Source organism: Canis lupus, chromosome 17 (genome assembly GCF_011100685.1).
Source record: "Canis lupus familiaris isolate Mischka breed German Shepherd chromosome 17, alternate assembly UU_Cfam_GSD_1.0, whole genome shotgun sequence".
Classification (NCBI taxonomy): Eukaryota; Metazoa; Chordata; class Mammalia; order Carnivora; family Canidae; genus Canis; species Canis lupus.
This window is the reverse complement of record NC_049238.1, coordinates 36454394-36470232: the sequence shown is the minus strand read 5'-3', so window position 1 is coordinate 36470232 and position 15839 is coordinate 36454394. Positions and strand designations below refer to the sequence as shown.

Sequence of the window (15839 nt, the reverse complement as noted above, 5' to 3'; positions counted from 1 at the left end):
TATGCTTCTGGTTGATTGTGCAACTAAGATTCAGGACCAGTGGAACTCAGTTTTTTGTGGCATCTGTGGGAGGAGAAGCTAAAACATAATAAATAATCTTATACTTGATGGGCTGGCAATGTCGACAAGATATTTACTTAAGAGATGCCCTATAATTTGAATTTGGGAATACAGAAAGAGTCAGTGGTTAGGACTGGATCTAAAACTGGAAGCATCTACATGTAAATAGTAACTAAGATCATTTAAGTTTTTTGTTTGCATATCTACAGTCAAGCACGTAAATGTTCTCATGTTTTCAGAACATAACAGTTGCCTATAGGGGAAATACCACTATGTGCTTATCTTAATCTTGTTTCTTTTCTTTCTCATTACTCTCCTTTCTCTGGGGTTTTAAGATCCTCGAGTCATCTCTACCTTGGCTGCCTCAAGTTATAGTTTATGTGTCTACCTCTGTAAGATTGCCGGAAGTCTCCTTCCTCTTAACAGTGGCTTTCCTTGTACACTCAGTGTATCCAAGTTCCCTTCCAAATCCCCATCAAATATTGCACATGCCAAGACCAGGAAAAGCAGTGTAAGAATTTCCGGCCACCTCCTTATGACGCCCTTCTTTCTCTCCTAGATCTTGGCCCCTCGGGTTTAGGTTGTTCCATGGCTCTCCAGTGCTATTGATCAGAGGTTTTGCTATATTACTGGCCTCTTCTAGTTGCTTTAGGTGAGGTCTTGGTCTGCTGTAAGGTACTTCATCACATCCAGAGAAGAATGATTTTAAATCATTACGTACAGTTGTTAGATTATGTACAAAAAGAGATTTCTTTAACCATAATTCATCAAAAAATATTTCATATGTGTTGTATATATGACTTTTTACAGGTGGTTCTGTTCTCCCCAGTTCCAGAACTGAGGGATTCTTCAAAACTTCATGATTCTCTCTATAACGAGGATTGTACTTTTCAGCAGCTTGGAACTTATATTCATTCTATAAGAGACCCTGTCTGTAACAGAGTAACTCTGGTAAGTATATTTATTTTTAAAAGATAAGGTAGTTCTTTAAAAAATATGACTATCAAATTTGTCAGAATGCAGAATTTTGTCTGAAAAATGAAAATATTTTTCATGATTTTTAAAATCTCTTGCAATGTGTCATTTTTTGGGTACTATTTTACTTTAGAAAAATTTTTAAAAAGATTTGATTTATTAATTTGAGAGAGCAGCGTGCTAGCACAAACAAAAGGGAAGGGTAGAGAGAAAGGGAGAAGCAAGCTCCCTGCTGAACAGAGTCCAACATGGAGCTCCATCCCAGGACCCCGGGACTATGACCTGAGCCAAAGCAGATGCTTAACTGGCTGAGCCACCTAGGCGCCCCCTAATTCTGCTTAACTTTTCTACAGTTGCTTTATTATTAAAAAATTACTGAAAACAAATCTTGTTACAGTTGAATTTCATATTGACAGGATTTTTGTCTTTTCATTAGAAGTTAATCTTTTTTAGTGCCGGTGACTCTTCGTGTCTGTATAAAAATTAGACATTCATTAAAACAACTTTTGGAAATTTTTTTAAAATAAGCACATTTATAGTTTCTGAAATTTGAAAGTATTTAGTTCCAGTTGAAAAATAATTGTTTTTCATTTATTTTATTGAATTTTGCTTTGACAGGCAGTCTTGTAAAGCATAGCCATTTTTAAGACATTCAAAGACTTAAAATGCACAACTTCTGTTTACTTGCTCTTGTTTATTTCCATTCTTTTCCTTAGGAATTGAGTAATGGGTCCATGGTTAGGATCACTATTCCTGAAATTGCCACCTCTGAATTAGGTATGATTGAAGTCAGACCTCACTTCCATTTATTCTCAGATTGTTAAGATTTGTGCTATTTGCTGATTTACAGTAGTAATTGGGATTTTAAAAAATCTGTTGTATTTGAAGCCATGGGATTGCAGAGAGGCTGTGAAGAGCTGGGGAGCTCTTTTTATTGTCTACTCCATGTGTGCTCAAAGGCTAGGGGTATACTTGGAAGATATGCTAGTTCTGTTTCCCTGAGATATCTTATGTTGAAGAATGCTGTGCGGTGAGATCATAATATATGGACATGCCTCTTGCAAGAAAATCTGAGAAACAAGGAAGCCTACGCAACTAAAATAGTTTTTGGCATATGTGATGGGTTTTAATCATACAATGAATCTCTCAATTGTTAGATAAATTGAGAAATTAACATAATTGCCTTAATTGAATAAAACTTAATATTGCAGCCAAAATCAGGTGTATTTCAATAAAATTGAAAATTGAGTCTGCTGAAATTATTGAAACAATTTGGGAAATACTAGGTGGAAAATATTTCTGAATAGAGAATAGTAAAGAAAACTTTAATTTGAAAAGATTTGTCAACAATTGTAGTAAGTTAAGAATGTGTAAGGAAATTCACAACATTTATTGGTTTCAAAATCTAAGTGGCAAAGCAAAGCGTTGGTAGATTGTGTGATTTCTGGAATTTGATAAGTAGGGTAGAATGACTTTTCCATTTTAGGAAATATCTTTCTTGGTGTGGTAAAATGATGCTATGAGTAGGTATAGAGATACCTTGATTTTCTAAAAGGTGCTTAGCCAATAATTTCAAAGCCATGTGCCTTAGAAGTATAAGCCTGAACAAAATATATAAAAACAAATAATGGATTAAATAAAATAAATGAAAATGGAAAAAAATCTTACTCTCATCAAATAGAAGTCACATAAATTTCTATCCTTTATGTATAAAGCATTCCTCGGCCCCTCAAGCAGTATCTGGTTTACACTTATTTTGGATTCAACCATGACAAACTTGGTTTTTTAGTTTTCTAACATTTATTCTATTTGACTCTAATCTTTGCTATATGTGTACACACATAGCAAATTGATGAGAGAAAGGATGTGCTGCTGAGGATGGGCCTGGTGACAGTGGCAGTGGGAAGGGAAGAAGAGAATCCTCCAAAGAGAAGATGTGAGAATACAAAAACATTGCAGTTTGGGACCACTTACTATAAAAAGCAGACCCAGGCCTCTTTAGGACAGTAGCCTGACAGTGTAGTTCTGTGACTGCTATTTCCACAATGGCACTGAGTCATTAAGGAAGGTAATAGTTATGTAGTATTGGCTGATCCATTTGAGACAAGAGCATGTAAAACATTTATATGGTGTCAGAAATAAAAAGTGAATGGTGTCAGAAATAAAAGTTGTAAAGTTTTGGTTAACAGGAATGTTAACTCACTGAGAACATCTTTTAGCAATAGTTAAGCATTTGCTATTTGAGGTTGCATATATTGAATATTACATATTTACTGAAGTATTTCAGCAGTATTTTGTATGAATTTATTCATGTAGGCATTGTATATTTTTGATAGAATGACCTTTAGTTTATTGTCCAAACTAGAATATTTTTGAGAGTAAAATGGGATGCTAATAGTAATTGCTGGAGCAGTGGGTATAAATCAGTTCTATCTCAGGTAAGGCGGACTATTGGTTGTCTTATTTCTGATCCAGAATCAATGAGTGGAAACCTGCCTGAGACCTCCTACAAGCCGTGTTGAATTCAGTAGTGGTTTAAGTTTCAAATGATCGGCAGGGAATGTTTGCATCCTCCTGGCTCCGTAATGGTAGTTCTCTTTTCAGAGTAAATGGCCTTTACACAGAAGTTAGAAAATCTTTCTTATTAAAAGGGGAAAAAATGGAAATATTGGAAGCATACTAAAATTAATCTTTGCTTTTAATAGTACAAACATGTTTGCAAGCAATTAAGTTTATCCTGCCAAAGGAAATAGCTGTTCAGATGCTTGTTAAGTGGTACAGTGTCCACAGTGCTCCAGGAGGACCCAGTTATCATTCCGAGTGGAATTTATTTGTGACTTGTCTCATGAACATGATGGGTTATAACACAGACCGCTTAGCATGGACCCGAAATGTAAGTACATATAATTTCTTTTTTCTGAGTTATTCTTGTGTTACCAATGTAATGTTTGCATAATTGGTAGTACAGTATTTAAGGTATATAATGGAGCAGTTTACTGAAAGGTATACCTTAATCAACAAAATGATATAATACTAAGGCTTATTCTATCTCTATGGTAAATCACATGTCATTTAATATTTAATAATAACATTTTACTACTAATTATAATTATTGAGTTTTATAACATGGGAAAGCATGTTTTGATTATAATTTCTCATTTCATCTTTGTAAAATGACTGCAGGTTATGCTAGGATTAGTAGTAATCATTTTGGTTTTATTAATGAAGAAAATGAATCACAGAGAGATCACAGACTGGTAACTTGCTCAAAACAGGGCCTAGACTAGGTCTTCTGATTGATGGCTTGCTGTTGTTCTCTTCAGCCCAGACTGTTTTTGCACACAAATTACTTGGTCTGTGGGGAGGAAGGTTTGATTTGAGGGCGATTTAGAGGGCTTTAGCCTAAGTATCTACTCTGCTAATGATGCAAAAGTATATTCCTAACCCTCCACTCCAGAAGCTTTCTTACAGGTCCTTAACAAGTGATTTACAAAACCAGTGTCTTAAGTATTGGTGATTCCTTTTGGCTCTAGAGAGGTCAAGGTCCCAGGGCAACCTTGCTTGGGTCACTCTGAAGAAATCCCTCTAGAATACACTTAACGTTTGTCTCGGTAATTCAGCTGTACCTGTCTGTATATTTTAGTCTTATACTAGCAAATCCATTTAAAAAATCATTTTTTTCTTCATTATGAACATACGTGCTTACCGTGGAAAATCTTGAAAATGGAAGAATTAAGAAGAAAATACTACTACTCAGATAACCACTCTGAGCATCTTTATATTGCCTTTTAGATTAACACGATGTAAATGAAAAGTTCCAATATTATTAAAAATTCTTAGGAAAAAAACCCTCATTTTTATCATCTTCATAATAGGCTGTCATGTGATTTTATCATTAACCAACTGCTAATAATAGAACATTATTATTATATATTATATAAAAATGTTAAATCACTCTCCCTTTTTCTAATTAGGAATAACTTGAAGGAAGGCTCTAGTCATTTCCTAAGAATATAACCTTAGAAGAGGTATTATTAGGTCAAGTAATTTTCAGAAAGGGTTTCCTGTTGACATTCTCACCAGCTTCATTTAGAAGTGCCCACTTCACTACAATGTTGATTTGTGGTTTGGTGAACCTTTGGAAATTAGACATTTTTCTTTTTTTTTTTTTTAAGATTTTATTTATTTATTCATGAGAGACACAAGAGATAGAGAGGCAGAGAGAGACACAGGCAGAGGGAGAAGCAGGCTCTATGCAGGGAGCCTGATGTGGGACTTGATCCCAGGAATCCAGGATCACACCCTGCACCAAAGGCAGATGCTCGACCACTGAGCCATCCAGGCGTCTCATTTTTTCTTATTCCTAAGTAAATGGGAACGGTTTTTTCATATTCTCATTGTTTGTTTGTTTGTTTATGTATGTACGTATGTACGTATGTAGGCAGGCTCCATACCCAACATAGGGCTTGAATTCATGACCCTGAGATTAAGAGTTGGATGCTCTACTGAATGAGTGAGTCAGGAGCCCCACTCATTGGTCATTTATAGTCACTATTTTTTGACTTGCATTTCCTGTCCTTGTCTATGTTTCATTCTTTTCTCTGCCAGTAACCAAAGTAATCCTGTCTGACAAAGTCAGATCATGTCTCTGTTCAGAGACCTCCAGTATCTTCCCTTCCCAGAGTAAAAGCCAGAAACCTGCAAGGTGCCATGTAACCCATCCCTGTCTTACCTTTCTCATCTTATCTCCTCATCCCTGCCTTGCTCACATTGTTCCTAGCTGTCCTCCTTCAGTTTCTCTTCTTGGAACATACCAGGCATGTTCCTGCCTCAGGGTCTTTGCACTTGCTATTTATTAACTCTGGAGGAAAAGCCTTCCCCCAGAAGAGAAGCTTAGGCCTTTTTCAGATAGCACCTCAGTGCAGCATGCTCTGTTCATTCCAGTGGAATTGTTACCTCTCCCCATGCTTTTTATCCCCTTTACCTGTTTTATTTTTCTCTTTGTGCTAATTAAATATGCTGCATATTTTACTTAATTTATATTGCTCTGTGGAGTTGTTACCTCTCCCCATGCTTTTTATCCCCTTTACCTGTTTTAGTTTTCTTTTTGTGTAATTAAATATGCAGCATTATATCTAAGCAGGAATTTTTGTTTAGTTTTGTTTTCTATCCCTAGGCCCTACAGTAGTGCCTGGCATAGATGGATGTTCAGTGAATTTGTTGAATGAACACCCTTTTGCGTCTGAATGAGATATTATTTTTAAGAATTTGTATTTATCATATTAAAGAATTTCCCTCTGAAATTCCCTTGAGAAAAACCTTCCTGGGAAAATAGAGATAATTTTTTAAAATTTTAAACAGTTGCATGAAAGCTACTTTATTCCATATTTTCCCATTCTTCATTTAAATATGAAGAAATTGAGCCTTATTAGAAACTAAGGATATCTACAGTGCTTCAGCTTTTTGCAGTTTGTGTGTTACTCTGCTGTGGAACTTGCTGATGAATATAGGTTGTTGTGCTCCATTCTCTAGCAGAGATCCAGGGCCCTTTTAGGTTTTCATATTATTGGGAAGACTGAGCAGCTACCATTTTTTCTTTTGTAAAATGTGGCTCTCTTACTTATTTATTGGATAATAGTTCTAAAAGAAGGAATGAGGAAATCAGTCCTGAGGCTGAGTTGCTTTCACATTTATTTATAGAACTGCATAATAAATCTCTTGCTATACTTTGGTTCCTACATCAAAGCTCAGGATGAAATGGTCTTCAGTGGCAAATGATTTTCATTTTGTTTTCTTCAAATATATCCTTTTTTTGTTTTCATTTAAATGGGTAGAGAGGGCGCCTGGGTGGCTCAGTGGTTGAGTGTCTGCCTTTGGCTCAGGTCATGATCCTGGGGTCTTGGGATCAAGTCCCACATTGGGCTCCCCACAGGGAGCCTGCTTTTCCCTCTGCCTATGTCTCTGCCTTTCTCTCTCTCTCTCTCTCTCATGAGTAAATAAAAATAAAATCTTTTAAAAAAGTAATGGGTTAGAGAGTAAGAAGTACAGAATTTTTCCCAATGAGTTACATGATTTTTGGCATTTCTTTGGGTCTTCCTTAACTTACTGATGTGTTAAATGAGAGCATTGAAAAAAAAAATGAGAGCATTGGACAGATGATGTTTCCTTCTGGTTCTCACATTCTATGAATGGTTGCATCGGGGGTTAACATTTTGTATCCTCAGGATGCTCATATTTTTGTTAGGTAGAAGTTGAGCCTCTGCTGAAGGCCAGGTGTGTGATGCCAGGCTTTTCAGATTTGCATCAGGCAGGGTAGTTTCTCTCACGGAATTGACAGTCTCAGGAGAAGGCAGATAAGTATTTTATATCAGGTTGTGATAAAGGTCAGGGATCTACAAAAGCATATAATAGGGTTGGGTAGCTTGCAGAATATTAAAATAATGAAAATAAGATAGATCCATATATGCCACAAAGAGGTATCTATATCAGATAATTTCTGTTGTTTTTCGTAACTCCAGGTCTTATAAATGTGATAACGATAGCAAGAACATTCTTTATGACATTTAGAATGTGTGTGAGAGAGAATGTGTATATATAGGCATGTTAGTATGTGCTAAATTTTGGTTGAAGGTAAAATAGCTAACAAATGGATTTGTTGCTTTGATTGTACTCTTGTCATTTTCTTTTTTGATAGTATTGTGTGTGAACTGGACTGTGTTTTCTTTGAATGCTTCACAAGAAAACCTTTTCTCTTGATCAGTTTTAAAATTACTCAGTTCTAAAAACCACTTTATTCCATTTTATATTTAATATTTAAATATGACATTTAAATATTCAGCACATTAAAATTACTTTTTTGCTATGTTTACTTTTTTTTTTTAAAGATTTTATTTATTTATTCATGAGAGAGAAAGAGAAGCCGAGACACAGGCAGAAGGAGAAGCAGGCTCCATGCAGGGAGCCCGACGCAGGACTCGATCCCGGGTCTCTAGGATCATGCCCTGGGCCAAGGCAGTGCTAAACCGCCGAGCCACCTGGGCTGCCCTATGTTTAGTTTTTATATAGAAATCAACTTTCTTTTTTTTTTTAATTTTTTAAAAAATTATTTATTCATGATAGTCATAGAGAGAGGAGAGAGAGGTAGAGACACAGGCAGAGGGAGAAGCGGGCTCCATGCCGGGAGCCCGACGCGGGACTTGATCCTGGGACTCCGGGATCGCGCCCTGGGCCAAAGGCAGGCGCTAGACCGCTGAGCCACCCAGGGATCCCAGAAATCAACTTTCATATGAGTGAGATTGATTGATAAATTATGTAAGTTTTATAAAAACTTTATTGTATTATAAATAAAGCATAGGAAAGTAGCCATTGCCATTCATGGACTTATGGTTGATTAATTGGTAGTTTAGTGCCCATGTGAAGTAGCAGAGGCGGCAAAGGTGATGCAGGGGGGAACTGAATAAGATTAGTTAGGATAGGCTAAATATATTATAATGGAAAATCCTCAAAAGATGTAATGGCTCACACAATAAAAATTTAGGTCTTCCTCATGTAACAGTACTTAGGAGGTAAACAGTCTGCACAGTTATTACAGATCCAGGCTGATGGAGCATCTGCCATCTTCAACATGAGGCTTCAAAGATTACCCTGGGGTTGACTCCATCCAGTCAGGTACAAAGGAGAAAGAGATTGAAGGAGTACACACATGAGTTTGTCATGAACAGGGCATGGAAGTGGTAACATCTACTTTCATTTATAGTCACACTGTCATAGGGCTGTACATAACTCAGAGGGAGGCAGGGATATAAAGCCTGGCTGTGGGTCCAGGAGAAAGAGGAGAACTCTTTACTTTGAAGAGTAGCTATCTGTCTCTGCCATAGAATTGTTAGCCTGTCTACTAGAGTCTGTTATGTAAACTCTAAATAAATGTCTACTTGGTTCTGATATTTGGCTAACATTGGGTTGTACTTCGTGTATTTGGGATATGGCTAATGGTTCTTGTTTTACTAAAGTAGTGGCAATCTGTGTCATCACAGAAGTCAGGAAGGAAAGGAAACCACCATTCTAGTGCCTGTGAGCCAAGGCACTGTACTAGGTGCTTTCCATATATGATTTCATTTCTTCTTCACAGTGACCTGAAAAGAAAAGTATTCCTACCATATTTTCCAGATGAAAAAATGAGTATTGGTGACTTACCTTAGTTTCGGTAATATGGAACTGATACCTGAATTCTTTAAGTTGATCAGTTGACTGATAAATTTATATGATTTTGTCTTTTTTGGGATTGTCTTTCAGTTTGACTTTGAGGGATCACTTTCCCCAGTCATTGCACCCAAAAAAGCGAGGCCTTCTGAGACAGGATCTGATGATGTAAGCATTATTATTTCTTGCTACTATAAATTAATTTGTGGGTGCTTGTACTAGAGTCTACAGAAGTGGTACTCTTGTTGATTTGTATTTCTAACATCCTTTATTTTAATACTGAATAGTATTTATTTTGAAAGTTGGATGTGTTATGTTTTTTGTGGTTATTTATTTACTTTTGTCTTTAATAATCATTTAAAAATTACTGAATATACATAATGCTGCATGATTTGAGTTTGGATGCTAGATGTTTTATTGCTAATTAATCCTCTGGTTTTAGGTTCTCAATCATATTAGATTCTATGGGTATATTCTTAAGTTCAAAGAAATTTTTAAAAATTGAGGTATAATTTACATAAATGAAATGCTCAAGATCTGAAGTTTATAGTTTGATCAAACACTTATGTAACCCACACCCCAAAACACAAAACCTATCCATTATTCCATAAAATTTCCACGTGCCATTTTTAGTCATTTCTTCCTTCCCTTCCTCTATTCTTGAAGCAGTCATTGATTTCAGTTCTATCACTATATGTTATTTTTGCCTGTTGTAGAACTTGTTATATATGAAATAATGTGGTACAGAATCGTTCGTATAAGGTTTCTTTGATTTAGCATGTTTTTGAGATTCATCCCAGGCATTGCAGATGTCAGCAGTTTGTGCCTTTTATTGCTGAGTGGGATGAATATACTATAGTTTGTTTATACATTTGTCTGCTGATGGATACGATACCTATGCCATTTTCATTATTTGACTATTATGAATAAAGCTGCCATCAGTATTCAGTGACAAGTGTTTGTGGACATATATTTTCATTTGTGTAAATACCTAGCAGTGAAATTGTTAGGTCATTGCTGGTTCCCAAACTCATTGTACTACCTTACACTCTGACCAGTGATATATGAGAGTTCCTCTTGTTCATTTTGGCCAGCATTAGCTGTTGTCAGTCTTTTTCATTTAAATCATTTGAGTTTGTATAAAGTAGTTACTCTTAGGTTTTAATTTGCCTTTTCCTCATGACTAATGATATTAGACACTTCTTTATGTGCTTCTTAGCTACTTACATATCTTTTTGTCAAGTTTCTGCTCAAACCTTTTACAGTTTTTTATTTTTATTTATTTTATTTTTATTTTTATATTTTTTAAAGATTTTATTTATTTATTCATGAGAGACACACACACACACACACACACACACAGAGGCAGAAACATAGGCAGAGGGAGAAGCAGGCTCCATGCAGGGAGCCTGACGTGGGACTCAATCCCGGGTCTCCAGGACCACACCCATGGCTGAAGGCGGTGCTAAACTGCTGAGCCACCCGGGCTACCCACCTTTTACAATTTTTTAATTGGATTTTTAAAAATACTCATTGAACTATAGAAGTTCTTTATATACTCTGAGTATGAGTTCTTTGTTGTATGTTTTCTCTTAGTATATGGCTTAATAGTGTCTTTTGATGAACAGAGTTTTAAAAATTTTAGTTACTCTTCTTGCCAATGTTTTATGGTTTGTTTTTTCTTTATCTGTTCCAAGAGATTTTAAGTTAGAATAACACACTGTAGTAAACCTTTCAAAAGTGTTAGAAAATTCCAAGACCTGAAAATAGCGTAAACCATATTCTCTCAATACAATACAGTAAATCAAAACAGAAACCAAAACAGACTCAATACTTGGAAAATGGAGGACAATCAGTGTGAATATAAAATTCAGTTGATGATTAGATTGTAATTGCTTGCCCCAGCATCTTATAAACATAGATAAATGTACTAACTATATACAATTAGACTTTTCTCCTTACCAAAACACAGATAAATATATTAGTCACTAAACTTGCCCATCTATACTTATGACCTGTTATTCTCTACTTTTGGCTTCATAAGATATCACCTAGGATAATTTTAGTTTTCTTTCTCATTCTCTCTATAAGTAGTTGGATTCTTCCCCCAGTCTTTTTCCTAATAGGGCATAACTAAAATTTTTCAAATGGGTTTTGAAGTGGTTTATCTTAGTGTCTATTGTTGGCATCTGGAAATTGCCTAGCTAATTTGATATGGGGATCTGATTTTTAGGTATTGTGATTGTTTTTTCAACTTAATGTGAAAATGAAACTTAAATTATTCTAATGATGACATTACAAGGGGGCATTATTTAAAAAATTAATATCTTCTTTATTTTTCTCAGGACTGGGAGTATTTACTAAATTCAGACTACCACCAGAATGTTGAGTCTCATCTTTTGAATAGATCTTTATGTTTAAGTCCTTTGGAAGTTTCACAAATGAAGGATGAGGATTTTTCACAGAATCTCATTCTGGATTCTTCTACACTTCTTTTTACTCATATACCTGCAATATTTTTTGTTCTTCACCTTATCTATGAGGAGCTTAAGTTGAATACTCTAATGGGAGAAGGAATTCGTTCACTTGTTGGCCTTCTTGTTCAGTTGGCAAGGTAAATCTTGTTTGTAGACTAGTAACTACCAAGAAGTCCTTAGATTACCTGATCTCAGCCATGAATATCATATAGGAACCTTGTAAATAAATTTATGAACTCTACCTTTTCAGAAAACCAGAATATTTTCTATAAACCACAGAAATGTTTGAAGGTACTGGCTATATAAAGGCCTTGTGGGCTGTTATGGGGTTCTTAATCTTTGTCCTAAGATCAGTGGGAAGTCACAGAAGTGTGTTAAACAATGGTGGTGACCAACCTACTCAGCTCTTCATTTTGACAAGGTGACTTGGCTGTGCTTTTGCGAAAGTTCTGTAACACCTACTGTTTTGCAGTAATACCTAAATTCAAAGAAGAGGTATAGTTAACATAATCATAGTTTACATATATGAATATGAATTGTAGCTATTATGATCCCTGTATTAATGATGATGAAACTTATCTAAGTTTGTTTCTATGAACATGAGTAGTATTTGCTAGCTGAGGATTCTTTTTGCCGTGTTTTTGTTGTCTCAATCTGTCGTTGTCTCTGCCTTTGAGGCTTTTTTAGTGTATCCAGTTTGGCCCTGAATTCTGAAGGTTATATTTAGGTGGTGTTTCAGCCTTTATTGAGCCTTAGTGATAAAGAAAGTTGAATTTGAATTAAAATGTCAACCACTGAGTTAAGATTGTAGAACATTTTCTAATTTTTGTGATCTTCCTCAAGACTTAAATTCTCTTCTGAGGTGTGACCATTTTAATTGATGATCAGTTTCTCTTATGACAAATCATTACTGTCATGAAAATTCTTTTGTTATGAAATGACTTCCAAACTCTAATCATTATGGCTTTCTGAAATTCCATTTTTTAGGTTTTTTTTTAGGTATTACATGTTTTAAGGTATTCTTAACACATATATCTTATTTAATTTTCAAAACTTCTGAGTGAGTGAATAGAAATTTTCCTATTTTCTAGAAGAAAATACTGAGGTTCATAGAGATAACTTGCTGAAGATCACAAAACTAACAAATAATAGAGGAGAAACTAGTTTTAACCCCATAAAATTTATCTAGCAAAAGGAGTTTGGGTTGCCCAGTAGGGCACTTCAAGGTCCAAAAATAGAATAAAAAGATTCTAGATTTGATGATCTTTTTTGTTATAAGTTTAAATTGAAAAATTGAACCGATGAATCCTAATTTTGTGAGGGAAATGCTTTAATACTTTCCTTATGATTTCTTTTTTATATGCTCTTACTGTTTTAGGGATTTAAAATTGGAACCTTATGTAGATCATTACTATAGAGATTTCCCAACACTTGTCAGAACTACTGGACAAGTGTGCACAATTGATCAAGGTACGTGTTTGTGCCATTAAAATTTTTCTTTTTCTTTTTTTTTTTCTTTAAGATTTCATTTGTTCATGAGAGACACAGATAGAGAGGGCAGTGACATAGGCAGAGGGAGAAGCAGGCTCCCTGTGGGGAGCCCGATATGGGACTCAATCCTAGGACCCCAGGATCACGACCTGAGCCAAAGGCAAATGCTCAACCACTGAGCTACCCAGGCTCTCCATTAAAGATTTTCTAAACAGTGAGTGACATTTGGTTGTATCTTTCTTGGTGAATAGCACTGTATTTCTTACCTTTAGTCTCTTAAGTTGGAAGTGGTTTCTTTCCACCGGTAGATTTCAGTTTGTAGTGTTTGCTCTCTGACTTATAGTAAGAGATAACATTAACTTCTTCAGTGTGTGGGAAAAATTTTACCCATCCCCAAGTGCTAAGGATGCTTTGTTCTAGACCTATCTGATAGTAGCTAACAACTATGTATTATTTAAATTAATTTATATAGAAAATTCAAGTTTACATTTCAAGTAGTAAGTAGACACATAGGGCAGTAGTTGCCATATTGGATAGTTCAGGTATAGAACATTTCGATCACCACTCTACGGCCTTAGACCTTGAGCTACAGGAACTCGGTCAGGGCCCAATGTTTAGAGGAAAATCCTAGGTGTCTCTTGTTTTCTTGCCTTTAGGATTAGGGCAGTATTTTGGTTAGATTCTTTATATGGCTTGAGTACAATAATTTGCTAAATTTCCATCCAGGATGGATAAAATAGTAGTCATTTAGATGCTACATATTATAATATAGTCTGTTATTTTCTGTGGCAAAAATCATGAAGCATTTTGAAGAAAAATGTTACTCTGATTGTTTCCAAATGGCAGACAATGATCATTTTCCCTTTAGAATAAAATGGCATTGCGGGATGCCTGTGTCGCTCAGTTGGTTGAGCATTCAACTCTTGATCTTAGCTCAGGTCTTGAGCTCATGATCATGAGTTCAAGCTCCATGTTGGGCTCTGTGCTGGTCATGGAGCCTGCTTAAAAAAAAAAAGATTAAAACAGTAGTATCTTAATGTATTCTTGTGTTTTTATAAATGTGTATCTAATTCTAAAGGTCAAACAGGATTTATGCATCATCCATCATTTTTTACTCCTGAGCCACCAAGTATTTATCAGTGGGTGAGTTCTTGTCTGAAGGGTGAAGGAATGCCGCCCTATCCTTACCTTCCTGGAATCTGTGAAAGAAGCAGACTTGTAGTATTGGTATGTATTGTCTACCTTGTTTATTTTTTTCTTTTTAAAGCTTCATTTTAAAAATTCTGCCAAAAAATTAACTTTGTTTTGTGTACATTTCTGTGAATTTCTTTTTTTTTTAATATTTATTTATTTATTTATTTATTTATTTATTTATTTATTTACTTATTTATTTATTTATGATAGTCATGAGAGAGAGAGAGAGGCAGAGACATAGGCAGAGGGAGAAGCAGGCTCCATGCACCGGGAGCCTGATGTGGGATTCGATCCCAGGTCTTCAGGATCGCGCCCTGGGCCAAAGGCAGGCGCCAAACCGCTGCGCCACCCAGGAATCCCCATTTCTGTGAATTTCAACAAATGTATAGATTTATGTAATTACCACCATAATTAGGCCACAGAACAGTTCCATCCCCCCAAAACTTCCCACAAGCTTTTGTGATTCTTACAGATTGTTGCCTGTGTTAGCAGGCAATACCTGTTGTATTTAATTGCCAAGTGCTAGTCAATTACGGGGATGTTTCATATTGGTTACCCATTCACCCTTTGAAGATATTTGGACTCGTTCCAGTTTTTAGCAATTATCAATACAGCTCCTATAAACATTCATGCCCTAGGTTTTTGTGTGAATGTAAATTTCATTTCTCAACGGTAGATACTCAGAGGTGAGATTGATGGTCATGTAAGTATTTTTCAGAGCGGCCATACCATTTTACATTCTCACAATCACTTGTGAGAGTTCTGATTTCTCTACATCCTTTCAGTGTTTGGTGTGGTCATGGTTTTTAATTTTTGCCATTTCTGTTAGATATGTAGTATTTTGTGGTTTTAATTTGCATTTCTTTAATGGCCAATGAGGTTTTGAGAGTTCTAGATAGGAGGTTTTTTTTTTTTTTTTTTTTTATTTATGATAGTCACAGAGAGAGCGAGACAGGCAGAGACATAGGCAGAGGGAGAAGCAGGCTCCACGCACCGGAAACCCGATGTGGGACTCGATCCCGGGTCTCCAGGATCGCGCCCTGGGCCAAAGGCAGGCGCTAAACCGCTGCGCTACCCAGGGATCCCTAGATAGGAGGTTTTGTCAGCTATGTGGATTGTAAATATTTTCTTCTGGTTTGTAGCTGTCATGTCTCATTCTCTTAATATTTCTTCTGCAGAACAAAAATGTTTAATTTTGTTGAAGCCAGTTTATCCATTTTTTCTTTTATGGATAGTGCTTTTGGTGTCTAGGAATTCATTAACTTCAGGTCACAATTAGGGTCTCCTCTGTTTTTTCACAGAAGTTTTATAGTTTTTGCTTTATACTTAGATCTATAATCTATTGTGTGTGTGTGTATATGTATACATATATGTATAATACATTGTATATATATAAATATATATATATTTATAAGATGTGAGGTTTAGGTTGAGGTTCTTACT

At 35.7% G+C, this 15839-nt stretch overlaps 1 protein-coding gene across 3 annotated transcripts in view; it reads left to right on the top strand.

Annotated features, from left to right (window-relative positions):
* ANAPC1 (anaphase promoting complex subunit 1) overlaps positions 1-15839 on the top strand; it is a 103594-nt gene that overhangs the window by 22511 nt on the left and 65244 nt on the right. For all 3 annotated transcript variants that reach the window (XM_038561437.1, XM_038561436.1, XM_038561438.1), the window contains 7 exons: positions 871-1011; positions 1752-1812; positions 3741-3928; positions 9328-9402; positions 11580-11848; positions 13090-13181; positions 14281-14429. In XM_038561437.1, the coding sequence (XP_038417365.1) occupies positions 871-1011; positions 1752-1812; positions 3741-3928; positions 9328-9402; positions 11580-11848; positions 13090-13181; positions 14281-14429 (975 nt within the window). The remainder of the gene's footprint in view (positions 1-870; positions 1012-1751; positions 1813-3740; positions 3929-9327; positions 9403-11579; positions 11849-13089; positions 13182-14280; positions 14430-15839) is intronic.